The sequence below is a fragment of the Nerophis lumbriciformis genome, linkage group LG26 (genome assembly GCF_033978685.3).
Source record: "Nerophis lumbriciformis linkage group LG26, RoL_Nlum_v2.1, whole genome shotgun sequence".
Classification (NCBI taxonomy): Eukaryota; Metazoa; Chordata; class Actinopteri; order Syngnathiformes; family Syngnathidae; genus Nerophis; species Nerophis lumbriciformis.
The window spans coordinates 20,347,438-20,367,500 of NC_084573.2; the positions used below are offsets into that span (position 1 = coordinate 20,347,438).

At 39.8% G+C, this 20,063-nt stretch overlaps 3 protein-coding genes across 8 annotated transcripts in view; 1 reads left to right on the top strand and 2 right to left on the bottom strand.

Annotated features, from left to right (window-relative positions):
* LOC133623824 (interleukin-6 receptor subunit beta-like) overlaps window positions 1–10,902 on the bottom strand; it is a 41,405-nt gene extending 30,503 nt beyond the window's left edge. Inside the window, exons 1-3 of the mRNA XM_061987244.2 lie at window positions 10,771–10,902; window positions 5,292–5,462; window positions 849–1,118 (exon numbers count right to left, since the gene is read on the bottom strand). Of these exons, the coding sequence (XP_061843228.2) occupies window positions 849–1,118; window positions 5,292–5,340 (319 nt within the window). The 5' untranslated portion in view covers window positions 5,341–5,462; window positions 10,771–10,902. The remainder of the gene's footprint in view (window positions 1–848; window positions 1,119–5,291; window positions 5,463–10,770) is intronic.
* rdh14b (retinol dehydrogenase 14b) lies at window positions 10,806–15,044 on the top strand. The gene is made up of 2 exons (XM_061987248.2): window positions 10,806–11,159; window positions 14,382–15,044. Exons 1-2 carry the CDS (start codon window positions 10,806–10,808, stop codon window positions 15,000–15,002), a joined length of 975 nt encoding a protein of 324 aa, XP_061843232.2. The 3' UTR covers window positions 15,003–15,044.
* Window positions 15,045–17,435: 2,391 nt separating this feature from the next.
* LOC133623823 (brain-enriched guanylate kinase-associated protein) overlaps window positions 17,436–20,063 on the bottom strand; it is a 98,686-nt gene continuing 96,058 nt past the window's right edge. For all 6 annotated transcript variants that reach the window (XM_061987239.2, XM_061987242.2, XM_061987238.2 and 3 more), the window contains one exon: window positions 17,436–19,153. In XM_061987239.2, coding sequence (XP_061843223.1) covers window positions 17,789–19,153 — 1,365 coding nt within the window. In that variant the 3' untranslated portion in view covers window positions 17,436–17,788. The remainder of the gene's footprint in view (window positions 19,154–20,063) is intronic.

Consider the following 20,063-nt stretch of genomic DNA (forward strand, 5'->3'; position numbering starts at 1 on the left):
CAGAGAGCAAATGGGACAATGAAAAAGGAGGAATACCTCCAAATTCTTCAGGACAACCTAAAATCATCAGCCCGGAGGTTGGGTCTTGGGCGCAGTTGGGTGTTCCAACAGGACAATGTGTTATGTTTTGTTCTCCCCGCCTTCTCTTTTGTTGTGATTTGTTTCCTCAGCTCATTAGTCTCCAGCGAGGGGCGGACACTAAAGCACACCTGCAACCTATTTCTACCGAGGAGTATTTAAGCTCGTCACCCACAGTTGGTCTTGTCGGTTAATTTTCATCCTGCACCTCCCACGGGCATGCGCCTGCTTCGTCTCGTCAGTCCTGGTACGTTGATTTTCCTTAATCCTGTATTTCCTAACGTTGTTGTGTTTGTTTCCTAGCCTCCTTGAGGTAGCAAAGACTTTACCCTGTGCTTAGTGCGCCCTGGCTTTCCCCCTTGCCGACTACTGAGGAACCTGTTCCATTTAGTATTCATGGTGTGCATTTTTGCCCCATCGCTTTTTGTTACACTTTTTGGACTCTTTAAATGTATTCCTTTTTGTTATTCAAACTTGCCTCCCGTCTCTGCATCCCGGGGTCACCCCCTTGACCAGTTCCTAACACAATGACCCCAAACACACGTCAAAAGTGGTAAAGGAATGGCTAAATCAGGCTAGAATTAAGGTTCTAGAATGGCCTTCACAAAGTCATATATATATATATATATATACTGTATATGTTTATACAGTATATAGTATATATATACTTACAAACCGATATAATCCAATACTTATTTTGTTGCTGATATACGATTTGTTTTCTCACATTAATTTTTACGATCAGGTAATGAATATGAATAAAATCTTACCGTATGTTTTGATAGTGGTTCCTCCGAGAAGCTCCTTAGTATCAACACTGTGGCACTGCAGTGCAGCTTTGTGCCGCACGAAGTTCCTCAAAGACACAATTGTGCGAGACGAGTTGATGGGGGTCGAGTAGTTTTGGGGTAACGCTTTGTTATCCAGTGTCCAAAACACTTTTCCGTGGACACATGAACTGTCGCACAATATCTGAATATCAGATCCTACTTGGATGTACAGATCTTTGGGGACGACATCACACGTGTTCTTACTTTGTACTGTGGAAAACAGAAATAGGTTAATTAAATTGTTTGTTTTCATGGTAGGAAGGACTGTTGATACATTTATATGCAAATAAAACAAACAATATACTGTATACATGCAAGTAACGCAAGGTACAAGACAAATAGCCCCTCAAAATATTACATTTAGCATTATTAAAGCAATCTCTCAGCATATCGTATCTGAATATGAAATAAATATTGAATTTGTAAAATGTGTATATATTTCAATACTTAATGATGACTTCATGTGCTCATTACAACATACATGAATAGAAAAATATATTTCATGTTGACATTTTATGCTAATAATATAAGAATAGTTTTTTTCTTTTACATTTTGATGCTTATGAAAATCAAAATATTTAAAATAAATAAAATAATGTTTTATGTTGACTTTATATGCCCAATATATAAAAATATGTTTATTTTATATTCCAATGAGTATGACACGCTAAATATTTTACACAAAATATTTTATGCTTGCTTTCTATACTCATTATATAATAATACTCTTTTTCTTTTACATTCCCATGCGTATGAAACACTAAATACTTGAGCAAGGAATTACAAAGATATTTTATGTTGACTTTCTTTGCTATTATATAGAAATATTAATTTCATTTTATATTCTAATTAGTATGAAACACTCATTATTTTATACCAAATATGTAAATATATTTTATGCTGGCTTGATATGCTCATTATGTAATAATACTTTTTGAAACACAAAATATTTGAACAAAAAATTACAATAATATATTATGTTGACTTTATATTGTCATTATTTAATAATACTTTCATTCTTTTACAGTTTCATGGGTATGAAACACAAAATATTTGAATAAAAAATGCATAATATTTTATGGTCATTATATGATTTTTTTTTAACATTCTCCTAAGTATGAAACAAATACTATTTATTACAAAATATACATTATTTTATGTTGATTATATGCTCATTATATAATAATATTTTATGTTGACTATATGCTTACACAGTAAAACATTTTATAATTGTGTGCTTATGAAACACAAAATATTTGAATAAAAAAATATAATAATATTTAATGCTGCCATTACATGCTCATTATATAAACAATACCTTTTTTACATTTTCCTGAGTAAAGAAAACACATAATATTTGATACAAATTTAAATTTGATATTGACTATTTGCTCATTATGTAACCCTGGTTTATTTTGTATTGGAATGAGTATGAAACACTAAATAGTTTTATGTTGACATTATATGCTCATTATATAATAATACTTTTTACATATTAAACACACAACATTTAAATAAAATACCATACAAATATTTGATGTTGACTTTAAATGCTCTTAATAATAATTTCATTCGGCGTGGCGCAGTGGAAGAATGGCCGTGCGCAACCCAAGGGTCCCTGGTTCAATCCCCACCTAGTACCAACCTCGTCATGTCCGTTGTGTCCTGAGCAAGACACTTCACCCTTGCTCCTGATGGGTGCTGGTTAGCGCCTTGCATGGCAGCTCCCTCCATCAGTGTGTGAATGTGTGTGTGAATGGGTGAATGTGGAAGTAGTGTCAAAGCGCTTTGAGTACCTTGAAGGTAGAAAAGCGCTATACAAGTACAACCCATTTATCCTCAAGAAAATGTAAAAAAAAAAACAACAACATAAAAGTATGAATATATAATGAGTATATAAAGTCAACATGAAGTATAACATTTTATTTAACTATTTTGTGTTTCATATGCATGAAAATGGAAAAAAAAATAACATTCTATATAATGAGCATATAAAGTCAACATACAATATTTCAATGTTCTCTTTAACTATTTAATGTTTCAGACTATTTAGTATATAAAAGAAACAACTATTACATAATGAGCCTATAGCCACATCAAATATACATTTGCAATAAATATTATGTTTCTGAGTATAGAACACATCAAATATACATTTGCAATAAATATTATGTTTCTGAGTATAGAACACATAATATTTATTGCAAATGTATATTTGATGTGGCTATAGGCTCATTATGTAATAGTTGTTTCTTTTATATACTAAATAGTCTGAAACATTAAATAGTTAAAGAGAACATTGAAATATTGTATGTTGACTTTATATGCTCATTATATAGAATGTTATTTTTTTTTCCATTTTCATGCATATGAAACACAAAATAGTTAAATAAAATGTTATACTTCATGTTGACTTTATATACTCATTATATATTCATACTTTTATGTTGTTGTTGTTTTTTTTACATTTTCTTGAGGATAAATGGGTTGTACTTGTATAGCGCTTTTCTACCTTCAAGGTACTCAAAGCGCTTTGACACTACTTCCACATTCACCCATTCACACACACATTCACACACTGATGGAGGGAGCTGCCATGCAAGGCGCTAACCAGCACCCATCAGGAGCAAGGGTGAAGTGTCTTGCTCAGGACACAACGGACATGACGAGGTTGGTACTAGGTGGGGATTGAACCAGGGACCCTCGGGTTGCGCACGGCCACTCTTCCACTGCGCCACGCCGTCCCCATGAAACATATTAATACAAAATATATAATATTTAATTATATTGATATGTTTATCCATCCATCCATCCATTTTCTACCGCTTATTCCCTTTTGGGGTCGCGGGGGGCGCTGGAGCCTATCTCAGCTACAATCGGGCGGAAGGCGGGGTACACCCTGGACAAGTTGCCACCTCATCGCAGGGCCAACACAGATAGACAGACAACATTCACACTCACATCCACACACTAGGGCCAATTTAGTGTTGCCAATCAACTTATACACTACCTTTTTCTTTTATATTTTCATGCTCATGAAAGACAGTATTTGAGTAAAAATCATATTATTTTGTGTTGCCTTTATTTGCTTTTATTTTTATTTAATGTCCCCGAGTACAAAACACATTTCATATTTATTAAAAAAGTTTACTATTTGATGTTGACTACATGCTCATTATGAAATACTTTTTTTCTTTTATATTCTAATGCAGTGTTTTTCAACCACTGTGCCGCGGGACACTAGTGTGCCCTGAGATATTGTCTGGTGTGCCGTGGGAAATAATGCAACTTCACCTAATTGGTCCAAAAAATATTATTTGAAAATCAATAATTATAATCTGCAAATAATATGCCGTTGTCTAGTGCAGTGTTTTTCAACCACTGTGCCGCGGCACACTAGTGTACTGTGAGATACAGTCTGGTGTGCCGTGGGAGATGATCTAATTTGACATATTAGGGTTCAAATTTTTTTTTGCAAACCAGTAATTATAGTCTGCAAATGATGTGTTGTTGTTGAGTGTCTAGAGCTCGACAGTGTAACCGTGTAATACTCTTCCATATCAGTAGGGGGCAGCCGGTAGCTAATTGCTTTGTAAATGCAGGTAAAAAGGTGTCTTATGCTTAAACCAAAAATAAACAAAAGGTGAGTGCCCCTAAGAAAAGGCATTGAAGCTTAGGGAAGACTATGCAGAACGAAAGTAAAACTGAACTGGCTACAAAGTAAACAAAAACAGAATGCTGGACGACAGCAAAGACTTACTGTGGAGCAAAGACGGCGTCCACAATGTACATCCGAACATGACATGACAATCAACAACGTCCTCACAAAGAATGATGAAAACAACTGAAATATTCTTGATTGCTATAACAAAGTAGATGCGGGAAATATAAGATATGAAACTGCTACAGGAAAATACCAACAAAAGAGAAAAAGCCACCAAAATAGGAGTGCAAGACAAGAACTGAAACACTACACACAGGAAAACAGCAAATTACTCAATAAGTCAGGGTGTGATGTGACAGGTGGTGACAGTACACCTACTTTGAGACAAGAGCTATAGTGATGCATGCTTGGTTATGCTTTAAAGTCATATCCAACAATTGCGACAATGACTTTTAACTGTCAACTGAGTTTATGATTTCTGCTGGTGGTGTGCCTCCGGATTTTTTCAACGCAAAAAATGTGCCTTGGCTCAAAAAAGGTTGAAAAACACTGTTCTAATGAGTGGGAAACATCCATCTATCCATTTTCTACCGTTTGTCCCTCTCTGGGTATGCAGGAGGGCTGGAGCCTATCCTCTGAAAGCAACCTAAGGCTGCAATCATTGCTGAAATGAACACGGTCAACACTGCTGAACTGCAACAGAAGAAATTAATCGTTACCTTCGGAAGTCGAGGAGATGACGATCAGTAGGAGCGGCAAACAAAACATATCTCTAACAAATCCTAAAATCTCCTTTTGACTTGTGGTTTAGTCCTTTTGCTTGAGCACCACAGCGTCAGCCATCTTCCCCAAGGAGTCCTGTCGCTGGTTTAAGACACCAAAGAGAGGAACTGAAGCAAACGATGAGAAGACACAGGCGGTATTACTCAACTGGAAACGAGTCAAGAGGAAGTCGTGGAGTGCACTCAGTAATGGTTGTGTTATTAGCAGAGGGCTGCATGAGAGAATGCATCTGGCCTTCGGTGTATTAGTGAGTCAGATGCAACAGCTCCCCGTAGTGGGAAATAAGTCAAGAAGCTCCACTTTTCACATCAGAAAGGAACAAAGTGGACTCTTGATCTCAGTCACAATTGTCTGATAACAAACTGTATAATATGGCAGTGGAAGGGATTACTAACATATTGAATTAGAGTATGAGAACAGCTGTTTCAAACAATCAATCAATCAATTCCTTTATTGTCGTTGTCATAATAACACTTAAGTCATGCATGAACAACGAGATTTAGTTTGAGCTTTGTCCAGCGGCATAGAAACGGCATTGATGTGCAGGTTGACAATAGTTTACATTTTAGCATTTTTGCATTGTCAGGAAGATCGCGATAAGAGGGGTGGGAACAGTCAGATGTCTGATGGGTGTTACGTTGATGTTGCAGCAATGCAATGTCCAGAGAATGATTATTGAGGTGGTGAAGAGTGAGGTAATAAGATGGTCCGGGGCAGCAAAGGGGAAGGCTGTTCATTTAGCAGTCTCACAGCCTGGGGATACAGACTGCGAGACATTCTGGTGGTCCTGGCGCGAATCGATCTATACCTCCTTCCAGAGGGTAGCAGGTTGAAGAGGCCATGTGCTGGGTGGTATCTGTCCTTCAGGATGTTGTGTACTCGCTTTAGGCAGCGAGTTGTGTACATGGCACTCATCTCTGGGAGTATCGTCCTTGTAATTTTACCCGCCGTTTTAACCACTCGCTGGAGGCCCTGTTGGTTCGCTTTAGTGCAGCTAGCAAACCACACTAAAAATCCATAAGTGAGTACACTGCTGATGGCGCAGTTGTAAAAGTTGATCATTGATTTCTGCGGAAACCACTACTACTCTTACATTGAGGTTGAAAGTACAGTATTACATTTACTGATGTTACTGTACTTTTATTAAGTATCTTTTTTAAAGGGCATTAAAACTTTTTTGCTCAAATTTCTCAATAAACTTCAGCCCTGAACAAAATATCAGAGTTGTATTTTTGATATTATTATTTTGACCCTCTTGAAGGCATTTTATTAGATAATGTCAGAGGTTGAAATCAGTCAAATAGCGTCATGTTATGCAAGATGAGGGCAGGAAGCCAACATATGTTGCCATGATTTGAAAAGAGGGTTGGATTGAATAAGCGTGGCTTCTTGCTACTCTTACATTTAAATATGTCTATTAAAGAATTGTCTTTTAATTGACAACTGTGACATTGTTTGTTCAAAAGGCCTTCAAAGGGTTACAAGGGTTAAATGACATGTTTGGTGTTTTTGTTCAGGACTAAAGTTGATTAAGAGATTTGAACATATATGAAACCAAAATGTTTTTATGCTTTTTGAAACATGAATGATTTGTATGTTGTCAATACGTGGACTATGGTGTGGTTGTTTTCTCGAGATGCAAGTGAACTTGGACCAGACATGGCGTGAAGGTAATGACATCTTTACTTTAACACGAATAAAAGGAATAAACAAAAGGCGCGCACAAGGGCGGAAGTACGGAATTTGGCTATAAAAACAAAAACTAGCACAAAGGCAGAACTATGGACAAACAACAAAAGACACTAACTGTGGCATTAATAAACACAACTTACTTGCAATGACGTGAACAGGGCAGCATGGACTGTGAAACAAGCAGCGTGAACTAAGCATGAAACCGTAAACATGACATGAAGCAGAGTGATGTCGCCAGAAAGACAGCCTGGCAACAATGGGTTTAAATAATACAGACATGATTGACAACAGGTGCGCGAGTGCAAAACGTGAAACAGGTGAAACTAATGGTCGCTATGGTGACAAAACAAACAAAAGTGCCCAAATTGTCCAAAAACCAAACCGAACATAACCAAAACAAAACATGATCACACAGACATGACATATGTTCTGTTTGGCTTTGGGGTATTGTCCAATAACTTCCTGCGTATGGTACACATAGATTAAAGTGTAACATGATCAAAACACTTTCACAATCCATTAAACAAATTACAATTAGAGAAAAAACATATATATTTATTTATTTATTACGGAAACCTAATTGATAAAAGTCAAAACAATTCAAAATTTCAGAAAACACATATCAAGAAGGATAATTTAATTGTTTTCGGTAATTTCTGTAAATTGTTGTGCTTTTTGTTGTATTTTCTGAAATGTTAAATAGTTTTGTCTGTTTTTTTTATTTGGTTTCTGTGTTTTAGATTTTTCGCTTTTTGTTAATGTGTTTTCTGAAATGTTAAATTGTTTTGCTTTTTGTTACTGCGTTGTCTAAATTTTTAAATTGTTTTGTCTTTTTTTCTGAAATAGTTTTTTGTATTTTTTTCATTTGGTTTCTGTAATTGTGAATTGTTCCGCTTTTTGTTAATATTTTTTTCTGAAATTGTACAATGTTTAGTCTATATTTAAATTGCTTTGTGTGATTGTAAAATGTTTTTTTTTAATCTGGTTTCTGTAACGAATGTTGTTTTGTCTTTTTTAAATTGCGTAACTGTAAATTGTTTAGTCTGTTGTTAATTTGTTTTTTTTGTCATTTTAATTAGTGTTTTGGACTTCCGGGCATATATACATATATTATATATATATACGTATATACATATATGTACATATGAATATAGCTGAGTTCTGTAGCAAACATATTTGGAATCTCAAAGACAATAATGTTGAATATTGAATAACATGGCAAATTCTTGCATCCAGCACACCTTACAACAGTGGTAATAAAAGATGCAACCTATGCTTAAAAGAGAAACTGTTTATTATATACCGCCCAGACCTGTCATCCCTTAACAAGCGCAGCGAAATTGTATCAACATGCCGTCACAGACGGAAACACCTCCTAGGTAACACATGAGCCAATCACCACGCCCCTGTGCCTGCTTGTACCTACCCACCCTGTGCCCTATATAAACCATGGTATGTGAATGCTTCTATTAAAATCTCCTGATGATTGAGGGAACCCCTCATGAAACAGGCCTGTAGAGATGAAGTAGTCTTGTGATTTTTTTCCACACATATACAGGTAAAAGCCAGTAAATTAGAATATTTTGAAAAACTTGATTTATTTCAGTAATTGCATTCAAAAGGTGTAACTTGTACATTATATTTATTCATTGCACACAGACTGATGCATTCAAATGTTTATTTCATTTAATTTTGATGATTTGAAGTGGCAACAAATGAAAATCCAAAATTCCGTGTGTCACAAAATTAGAATATTACTTAAGGCTAATACAAAAAAGGGATTTTTAGAAATGTCGGCCAACTAAAAAGTATGAAAATGAAAAATATGAGCATGTACAATACTCAATACTTGGTTGGAGCTCCTTTTGCCTCAATTACTGCGTTAATGCGGCGTGGCATGGAGTCGATGAGTTTCTGGCACTGCTCAGGTGTTATGAGAGCCCAGGTTGCTCTGATAGTGGCCTTCAACTCTTCTGCGTTTTTGGGTCTGGCATTCTGCATCTTCCTTTTCACAATACCCCACAGATTTTCTATGGGGCTAAGGTCAGGGGAGTTGGCGGGCCAATTTAGAACAGAAATACCATGGTCCGTAAACCAGGCACGGGTAGATTTTGCGCTGTGTGCTGGCGCCAAGTCCTGTTGGAACTTGAAATCTCCATCTCCATAGAGCAGGTCAGCAGCAGGAAGCATGAAGTGCTCTAAAACTTGCTGGTAGACGGCTGCGTTGACCCTGGATCTCAGGAAACAGAGTGGACCGACACCAGCAGATGACATGGCATCCCAAACCATCACTGATGGTGGAAACTTTACACTAGACTTCAGGCAACGTGGATCCTGTGCCTCTCCTGTCTTCCTCCAGACTCTGGGACCTCGATTTCCAAAGGAAATGCAAAATTTGCATGGTTGGGTGATGGTTTGGGGTGCCATGTCATCTGCTGGTGTCGGTCCACTCTGTTTCCTGAGATCCAGGGTCAACGCAGCCGTCTACCAGCAAGTTTTAGAGCACTTCATGCTTCCTGCTGCTGACCTGCTCTATGGAGATGGAGATTTCAAGTTCCAACAGGACTTGGCGCCTGCACACAGCGCAAAATCTACCCGTGCCTGGTTTACGGACCATGGTATTTCTGTTCTAAATTGGCCCGCCAACTCCCCTGACCTTAGCCCCATAGAAAATCTGTGGGGTATTGTGAAAAGGAAGATGCAGAATGCCAGACCCAAAAACGCAGAAGAGTTGAAGGCCACTATCAGAGCAACCTGGGCTCTCATAACACCTGAGCAGTGCCAGAAACTCATCGACTCCATGCCACGCCGCATTAACGCAGTAATTGAGGCAAAAGGAGCTCCAACCAAGTATTGAGTATTGTACATGCTCATATTTTTCATTTTCATACTTTTCAGTTGGCCAACATTTCTAAAAATCCCTTTTTTGTATTAGCCTTAAGTAATATTCTAATTTTGTGACACACGGAATTTTGGATTTTCATTTGTTGCCACTTCAAATCATCAAAATTAAATGAAATAAACATTTGAATGCATCAGTCTGTGTGCAATGAATAAATATAATGTACAAGTTACACCTTTTGAATGCAATTACTGAAATAAATCAAGTTTTTCAAAATATTCTAATTTACTGGCTTTTACCTGTATATATTACGCTCTATCACGGTATTGAGCACTATTTTTTGGGATAATCTAATTAAGACATATAAATAAATATATATATATATATATATATATATATATATATATATATATATATATATATATATATATATATATATTTGGAAAAATCTAAAAAAAAAATGACGTCCCAAAATACAGCAAAAATTGACTGAAAGGACAAAAAAAAGTCACCTTTTGTCCCCTGAGGGTTAATCATTGTTACTTTTACTTAAGTACATAATTAGTCCTGTACTTCGCTTTGTGAGTGTTCAGTACCTAAATCCGTCAATAGGAGGCAGCATCGTGTTATTAGGCGCCGTCCCGCTCTGTTGTAAAGAGGAAGTAGCCAGTTAGCTTGTTGCTATCACGGGGCTAATATTATTATAATTCGGAAGTCAGTGGTTTATTTGGTTGTTTTTAGCTTATTTGTTCTGTTAAGAATACGAAAGTGCCTTAACTGTGTGTTAAAATACGCGCGCGAGTCTTTTTTTTTTTTTTTTGGTTTAACGGTGTACTTCCGGGTTAATTTTGTAACAACAGATAACGTCATCGCACACATACCTCCATAGGTCATAAGACTTTCATGTAACACTTTCATGGCCACCGCCGTGCTCGTCGCCGCTGTGGTCGGTGGAGGTGTCCTCCTTCTCATGCGCCGCCTGTTCCCCCGTCAGCACGCCATGAAGCTGCTCCAGTACCCGGCGGACACGATGCGCGGGAAAACGGTCATCGTGACCGGAGCTAACAGCGGCATCGGGAAGGCCCTCGCCGGGGAGCTGCTGAAGCTCCAGGCTCGTGTCATCATGGCCTGCCGGGACCGGGAGAGGGCGGCGGAGGCAGCCCGGGACATCCAGGAGCAGTCCGGGCCGGGACGCGGGGAGGTGGTCGTCAAAGAGCTGGACCTCGCATCGCTCAAATCAGTCCGGAAGTTTTGCCAGGAAATCCAAGAAGTGAGTTTTTAGCAGCAACTTGAGAAAAACAAAGAAAATGTTGCCAAAGTCAATGAATACATATGTATTAACTGTTCATTTTCAATGATTATTACGAGTGCTATTGACAATTTTAACCATATCAACACAATATTTAAACCAGATCCATATTATTAGACTTAGACAAACTTTATTGGTCCACAAGGGGAATTGTTCCACACAGTAGCTCAGTTACAAAGGATAGAAAGGATAAGGATGGAAAGGATAATGGAGGAATAAAGTAGACTGAAAATGTACCATAGTAGCAATAAAAAATACAACATATAGGTAATATTTACATATTATATATGCAGTATATGATATATAATGGATATATTATTATCGTTTTATATAATATATAATGTTTTATTACATACAATAGTTAAAGCGAAGCAAAGTCAATAGTACACAATAATAGCTCAACAAAAGCAAGAACTACTATTTTGTCTTCCTGTCCAGGGAATTGTTCTCTGAACTAGTAAACATGAAAAAAAAACACAAAAAAGTTACAAAGGATAGAAAGGGTAAAGATGGAAAGGATAATGCAGGTATAAAGTAGACTAAAAATGTACCATAGTAGCAATAGAAAATACAACATATAGGTAATATTTACATATTATATATGCAGTATATAATATATACTGATATATTATTAAATTTGTATATAATATATGTTTTATTACATACAATTGTTAAAGCAAAGCAAAGTCAATAGTACACAATAATTGCTCAACAAAAGCAAAAACTACTATTTAGTCTTCCTGTCCAGGGAATTGTTCTCTGAGCTAGTAAAAATGAACAAAAACCAAAAAAAAGAAAAATATTGACCCGATCACACTAATATTGATCATATGTTGATACTACCCTTAATATCGACGCCACCAATTTATGGATTGACTTGCCCTCCTCCTACATGCTTTGTACTGACTGTGACAATGCTGACACAGCAACAATGTTCTTCTATTATCCTCTCTCGAGCTAGACTAGCACTATTCAACGGGGGGCCCCGAAATGACACCACACAGTACCCCAGGTTCACTTGAAAACTTGGGAGACAAACATTTTTGCAGCAAACTCCTAAAAAACACTAGAGTGCTCCTGTTGGACCCCTGTAAGCACATTGGCAGGTCCTTGAATTGACATTTTGAAAGGGCATAAAACAATAAAAAAGTATTACTTTATATCGACAGATAAACCTGAAGTTGATCAAAGGCAGGGGTGTCAAACGTACGAACAGGTTTTTATCCGGCCCGCATAATGAGTTTGCAAAGTATAAAAATGAACGGATATTTTTTAATGAAAAACTGCTGTTCTAAATGTGTCCACTAGATGTCGCAATAGCAATTGTAGATTATGCGACATATGTAAAAAACAAAACAAACCACATGTTAGTGCACCAATCGAGGAAAATGAGCAAACTACATAAATAACATCCTGTAATTTGATTTTGATATTTTTGTTATTTTGATAGATTGAAAATTAACACCAGTGATTTGACTGATGAACATTATCACATCATTTATTCAGAAAGTATAAATAACGACAAATAAAGATAGAATACTACTAACCGCAACATGTAAGTGTAAAATTTTTTTTGTACATTTCAGAATGTGCCTGTTCTATTTTTAAACAAAGAAAACAAACTGAACATGTCTTTATTTTTAAATTATTGTGCTGTGATTTTACCAGATTTTTCTCCATGTGGCCCCCAATCTAAAGTTTGACACCCCTGATCTAGAGATGAACTTTAAGCGTTAAATGTAAAAAAATATTTAAATGACTGAAACCCTTACGTTCCCCCGGAACCAAACTTGAGAGGAGCTCTAAGGGTTAAAAAAGAACATATACTGTGTTGGTTTTGATAATGTAAAATATCAAAATGCTTTAATCTTTAAATAGTGGAAAAAGTTTGGACACCCTGTTTTAAAGGCCGACTGAAACCCACTACTACCGACCACGCAGTCTGATAGTTTATATATCAATGATGAAATCTTAACATTGCAACACATGCCAATATGGCCGGGTTAGCTTACTAAAGTGCAATTTTAAATTTCGCCCCAAATATCCTGCTGAAAACGTCTCGATATGATGACGTCAGCGCGTGACGTCACGGATTGTAGAGGACATTTTGGGACAGCATGGTGGCCAGCTATTAAGTCGTCTGTTTTCATCGCAAAATTCCACAGTATTCTGGACATCTGTGTTGGTGAATCTTTTGCAATTTGTTCAATGAACAATGGAGACAGCAAAGAAGAAAGCTGTAGGTGGGAAGCGGTGTATTGCGGGCGGCTGCAGCAACACAAACACAGCCGGTGTTTCATTGTTTACATTCCCGAAAGATGACAGTCAAGCTTTACCATTGGCCTGTGGAGAACTGGGACAACAGAGACTCTTACCAGGAGGACTTTGAGTTGGATGCGCAGACACGGTACCATGAGTACGCATGCAGCTGCGGCTTCCAAACATTTGATCGCTTGCCCGTACGTGTGTGCCGCTATGTGCATGTCACGTACGTAACTTTGGGGACTTTGGGGAAATATATGTGCTGTATGAACTTTGGGGAGGTGAACGGTACTTTGGGCTGTGGGATTGAGTGTGTTGTGCAGGTGTTTGAGTTGTATTGGCGGGTTATATGGACGGGAGGGGGGAGGTGTTTGTTATGCGGGATTAATTTGTGGCACATTAAATATAAGCCTGGTTGTGTTGTGGCTAATAGAGTATATATATGTCTTGTGTTTATTTACTGTTTTAGTCATTCCCAGCTGAATATCAGGTCCCACCCGCCTCTCACAGCATCTTCCCTATCTGAATCGCTCCCACTGCCCTCTAGTCCTTCACTCTCACTTTCCTCACCCACAAATCTTTCATCCTCGCTCAAATTAATGGGGAAATCGTCGCTTTCTCGGTCCGAATCGCTCTCGCTGCTGGTGGCCATGATTGTAAACAATGTGCAGATGTGAGGAGCTCCACAACCTGTGATGTCACACTACTCGTCTGCTACTTCCGGTACAGGCAAGGCTTTTTTATCAGCGACCAAAAGTTGCAAACTTTATCGTCGATGTTCTCTACTAAATCCTTTCAGCAAAAATATGGCAATATCGCGAAATGATCAAGTATGACACATAGAATGGACCTGCTATCCCTGTTTAAATAAGAAAATCGCATTTCAATAGGCCTTTAAAGCGTTTTTTTTTGACCCGCCAGGAAGAAACGACGATCGACGTCCTGGTCAACAACGCGGGCATCTACCAGTGTCCCTACGCCAAGACCGAGGAGGGCTTCGAGATTCAACTGGGTGTCAACCACCTGGGCCACTTCCTGCTCACTCACCTGCTGCTGGACCTCCTGAAGAGGTCGGCCCCCAGCCGCATCGTCGTGGTCTCGTCCAAACTGTACAAGCACGGCCGCGTCAACTTCGAGGACCTGAACAGCGAGCGTGATTACGACAAGGCCTTCTGCTACAGTCAGAGCAAGTTGGCCAACCTGCTCTTCACCCTGGAGCTGGCGCAGCAGCTGGAGGGCACGGGGGTGACGGTCAACGCGCTGACCCCCGGCATCGTGAGGACCGGGCTGGGCAGGCACGTGCACATCCCGCTCCTGGCAAAGCCGCTCTTCTCCCTGGCGTCCACGCTCTTCTTCAAGAGTCCGCTGGAGGGGGCCCAGACCCCGCTTTATCTGGCGTGCTCCTCGGAGGTGCACGGGGTGTCGGGGAAGTGCTTCGCCAACTGCGAGGAGGAGGAGCTGCTGGCTAAAGCTACAGACGAACAGGCGGCTAAAAAACTTTGGGATATAAGCAGGAAGATGGTTGGACTGGATGACCAATGAAAATTTTCATATATAAATCTATTAAACATGCTCTTAACTTCACTGACTTGGTGACGTTTAATCACAGAAGAGATAGGAGTTTAAAATGTGCACGTTTGTGACACTGTTGTCTTGTTATGGTCAGTATTAGCAGTGCTGTGGCTCCCTCTTTTGGCTGCAATAGGAGCTACATGCACTCAATTACAAACGATGTGATTCTTTGAACTGTTCTAGTAAAACATTAGAAGGTAAACTATGGATAATTCCAATTTTAAATTGCTAGGCAAGGAAGAGCAAACGCTAAAACGAACTTTTTAGACAGAAGTATTGGGACAGTGCACAGACAATAGGACTCTTGTCCATTCTGAAGTTGATTGAACTACTGTTGGACTTGGGGGGGGGGGGGGGGAGTAATTTAAGGCTTATTCAACAACATTGTTCTATGGGCCACATACACTGGATTTCTCCTTTCAATATTTTCCTGTATATAATGTCAATAGACTGTTACCTAACAAAATTATTTAAAAAATCATAAAGTAAAAGGCAAATAATATGTTTTACAATTGCCAAAATGACAGGAGCGCTCTGTGGTCTTAAAAAGCTATACTAAAAAATAAAAAAAAATAGTCAAAGATCCTTTATGACAGCACTCCTGTTTTTAAGTATAAAAATGATAGTCAAATATTCTTTATACAACAGGAGCATTCTGTTGGTGTTAAAAAAAAAATCTAGTCAAAGACCCTTTACACCACAACACTCTTGTTTTTATAAAGAAAAATAACACTCGTCAAAGATCCATGATATTACAGGAACGCCCTGTTGTCTTAAAAAAAGACACTACTCCAAAAAAACAAAATGCTTGCACGCACGTATTCTAGTCAAAGATCCTTTAAACGACAGGAGAACTCAATCATATTTACAGTTATACTGCTAAAAAAAATGTGTCAAAGATCCTTTACATGACAAGTAAAATAATTGCTAGTCAAAGCGCATTTAAATGACAGGAGCCCTCTGTTGTATCTTATCAGTATCTGGTCAAAGATCCTTGATGAGCAGGAGCGTCTACTACTAAAACTACTGAAAAAGTCTGCTCAAAATCCAATCAAAGATCGACTAAAGGACTACAAAAGAAAATGCTAGTCAGAGATCCTCTAAATGACACGAGCACTCTGTTATATCTAAGGTTATTTTGCTTAAAAAAAAACATATTAGTCAAAGATCCTCTACATGACTAGAGCAGGCTTGTCTTTAAAAGTAAAAAGAAATGCTAGCAAAGACGCTTGATATAACAGGAGTTATAAAAATATATTCTGCAAAAACACACTAGTCAAAGATCTTTTACGTGACAGGAGCACTCTTGTTTTTACAAAGAAAAATGCAAGTCAAAGATCCTTGAAATAACAGGAGTGCCTTTTATAAATAACACTAAAGTGCAAAAAAACCCAGCAACACACACTCGTCAAAGATCCTTTAAATGACAGAAGCACTCTTGTCTTTAAAAAAAAAAAAATGGCTCGTCAAAGATCCTTGAAATAACAGGAGTGCTCTGTGTTCTTAAAAAAACTATACTGCAAAAACAACAACACACACGCTCCAAAGATCCTTCACATGACAGAAGTACTCTTGTTTTCACAAAGAAAATTTTGGTCAAAGATCCTTGATATAACAGTAGTGCTCTGATGTCTTTAAAAAAATATACTACAGAAAAACTGCACATTCACTAGTCAAAGATCCTCCAAATGACGGGAACGCGACTGTCTTTAGGGACAAAACCAAAAAAAAAAAAATGCAAGTCAAGGATCCTTCAAAAAACAGGAGGGCTGCATTTAAAAAATAAATAAAAACGAGTGCAAAATAAAAAAAAATCCAACACACACTTGTCAAAGATCCTTTACACACCAGAAGTACTCGTCTTTAAAAAGAAAAAAAAACCTGTTAGTCAAAGATCCTTGAAATAACAGGAGTGCTCTGAGGTTTAAAAAAAAAATATACCGCACAAAAACAACACACTCACCAAAGATCCTTTACACAACAGAAGCACTCTTGTTTTTACAAAGACAAATGCTGGTCAAAGATCCTTGACATAACAGGAGTGCTCTGTTGTCTTTAAAAACTATATTACAGAAAAACTGCACATTCACCCGTCAAAGATCCTTCAGATGACAGGAGCACTCTATCATATTTAAGGTTATACTGCTATTAAAGAAAATGCTAGTCAAAGATCCTCTAAATGATTCGAGCGCCCTCTGGGCTTTAAAAAAAACACTTGTCGAAGATCCTTTCTAAAGAGGAGCATGCTGTTATCTTCAAGGACCTGCAGTACAACAAAACATGAATACATCTAGTCATTTACATATTACCGTATAAATTAGCATATCATTAATATATTCCTTGGCTTGTCTACTAAGCTGCAGTCACTTTGGATAACATTCAATAAAAAAATAATAAAAAGAGTTAGTATAGTTTGTGCTTTATTGAGCGAGTAAAACAACATAAAATATAATATCCACATGCATCGTTGGTAAAGAAACAATTGTGAGGTAGAAAGGGGACGGGAAAGGTGCAGGAAAAAGTGTCAATTTTCTATAAAGTGATGATCACGTGTCAAAACATTCCATTAATAACGATATAAAACATCAAACTGCATGAAGAAGGCGTCAAGTTGTTGACTTTCTAGCGTTAGTTTGGTTCACTAAGACGGCTCCTTCCAATGGCGACCGTACCAAAAGTATGACTAGGAAATACGCACACATTCTTACAAATGTAGAACTCCACTTGGCTTCTATTCCCCGTGTAGGCGCGCTCCGTCAGTTGAGGAGTGTTCCGTAAAGTTGGGCCTTGGTCAGGCTGTCTTTCCGAGACAGTCCCAGGGAGCCAAATTTTTGGTGATAAGGCGGCAGAGGTGGCGGGGCCGGCGGCGGCGACGACGCCGGGCTCGCCTCCTGGTAGTGCTGGAGATCGGCGGCCATGTCCAGGGACCTGCGGTCCAGGGACTCGGTGGAGCTGTTGGGGCTGGGGTCGCCGTAGTCCACGCTTTGGCCACCGGAGGCGACGTTGCCCTCTCTGTCTTTGGAGCTCCCCGACTGGTAGAGGCTGTGCTCCGAGCCTTGGCTGTCCTCCGCCCCGTACAAGTGGGCTTGGCTGTGAGCCTGGCGGAGCCCCGGCCCGGCCGCCCACACTTGCTCCTGCGCGGTGGTGCCCTCCCCGTGGTGGCGGTGCTGGTGGGGCTGGTGGTAGTGGTCGGCCCCTTCCTGGAAGCTGCTGTAGAGCGGCCCCAGGCGGATCTTGGCCGGCCTCACGGAGAAGTGCTGCTCGGAGAAGCTGTACGGCGACGCTCGCCCCGGACTGCGGTAGGAGTGAGAACTCAGGTCCTCGGCGCTGAGCTGCCGCCACCGGCCGATGAGCTCCTCCTCCTCGGGGGCCAGGGTGCTGCCTCGCCGGCTGTCTCCGTAGGCCACGCTCGGGGAGGAGGACGGCGGCAGAGGCTCGTAGGGCTCGCTGAAACACGACGACATGGTGCGGCTGTACACGGGCGAGCTGCTGCTCTGCTGGTGGCTCAGCTCCCCCTGCTGGAAGGGGTGACTGTTGGCGAACCCCCTGGGACTCTCCCAGGACGAGTCGCTCTTCCTCTCGTAGTCCCCCGCGTCCCTCCAATCCATGTAGAGGGTGTGATGGCGCGGGGAGGACGCGGCGCTGCTCGGCGGGCCGTTGGCTTTGTCTTCCGAGCCTCCGCCGCTGAAGCTGGAGTAGGAGCTGGATCCCGCCGCCACGGCGGAGAACTTTGCAAAGAGCTCCCGGGTCATCCCCTCCTCCGGGTTGCTGTCGGTGGAATTCTGCGGTCCGTAAAGCAGCTTCCTCTGACCGTGGAGGTCCACGCTGGGCCTGCGCTCCCGGTTCCGCTCGTCGGGGCAGTAGAGGGCGGTGTCGCTACTGTAAAGGTCGGAGACTCTGAGGCCGAGGCGCGTCCCTTGTCCCAGGCTCTCCAAGATAAAAGCGTGGTCCAGGGTTTGAGGGCTGGGGGAGCGCGAGGCCTGGCTGCTGCTGCACGCCTCGTCGGGCTTGTCGTGCATGGCCTTCCCCAAGAGGGAGGCGGGGACAGAGTCCGAGTAGGTGCGGCAGAGAGGGGACTCTTCCATGTGCAGGGTCAGTCGCTCCTGGAAGTCGGCAGGCAGCTGCAAGACACGCACGCTGTGTCAGCACTTTTCCCAATCATCATGTACGGCTTCGCTGTTTATTGCTGCACTGAGGGACGAAATATTAATGCTCCTGTTTTCTCTCTAGTTCACTGGCATGCGTGACGGGAAGAAAAGCTCAGACCCTTCTGACGCACATATAATCAGTGCCATACTACGTTTAGTTAAACATCCAACAATAACAACCATAACCTTGTTTGGTCTTTAAAAGATTAATAAACATATTTTGCAAACACACGCACTCTAAATCTGTATCAGCACTTCCGATACTGATGCGATACGATATCATCAAGAATCAAACATGCTTCCGGAATGGACTCATGCTGTCTTTTAAGTAGAAGTGGAGTGGTAATTGGCGATTGCTACATGCCACGATAATTCATAAGTTTATTTCCAACATGCATACAGTTACAGTATGATACATCACATATTTCCAGTTTCTCATTACAACATGTCCGAAAAGCAGTAGGAAGAAGCAGAGCTTATTTAATCCTACCCCTTTTCCATTTCATAGCAAAATACTAACACCTTTGTTCACTTCCTGTTCTCAATTTGGACACAATTTAAATCCATAAACAATAAATAATCAACTTCTCAATTGCAGTTTAAGAAATCAACTTAAGATCATAGCACAGTAAGTTGAATGATGCGGACACATTTGTTACTGGATACTTTCTAATACGCTTCTGCTTCAGAGACTTTGTATGTGTAAGTAATGAGCAACTATAATTATTTGATACTTTCTTATACTAAGGACACCTATTACATATGTCTAACTTGTGTGCTATTGTGTGCTTAGCTGTTGTGTAGCTGCTAGCTCCTAGTAGCCTACAGCCTACCATGTTTACATTTTGTAAATAGCTTGACTAAATTACAAGAGGAGACCAAT

Coding starts and splice junctions, on each gene's coding strand:
- rdh14b (XM_061987248.2), top strand. CDS start 10,806: ATGGCCACCGCCGTGCTCGTCGCCGCTGTGGTCGGTGGAGGTGTCCTC. Junction 11,160..14,381: donor TTTGCCAGGAAATCCAAGAA/GTGAGTTTTTAG, acceptor TTGACCCGCCAG/GAAGAAACGACGATCGACGT.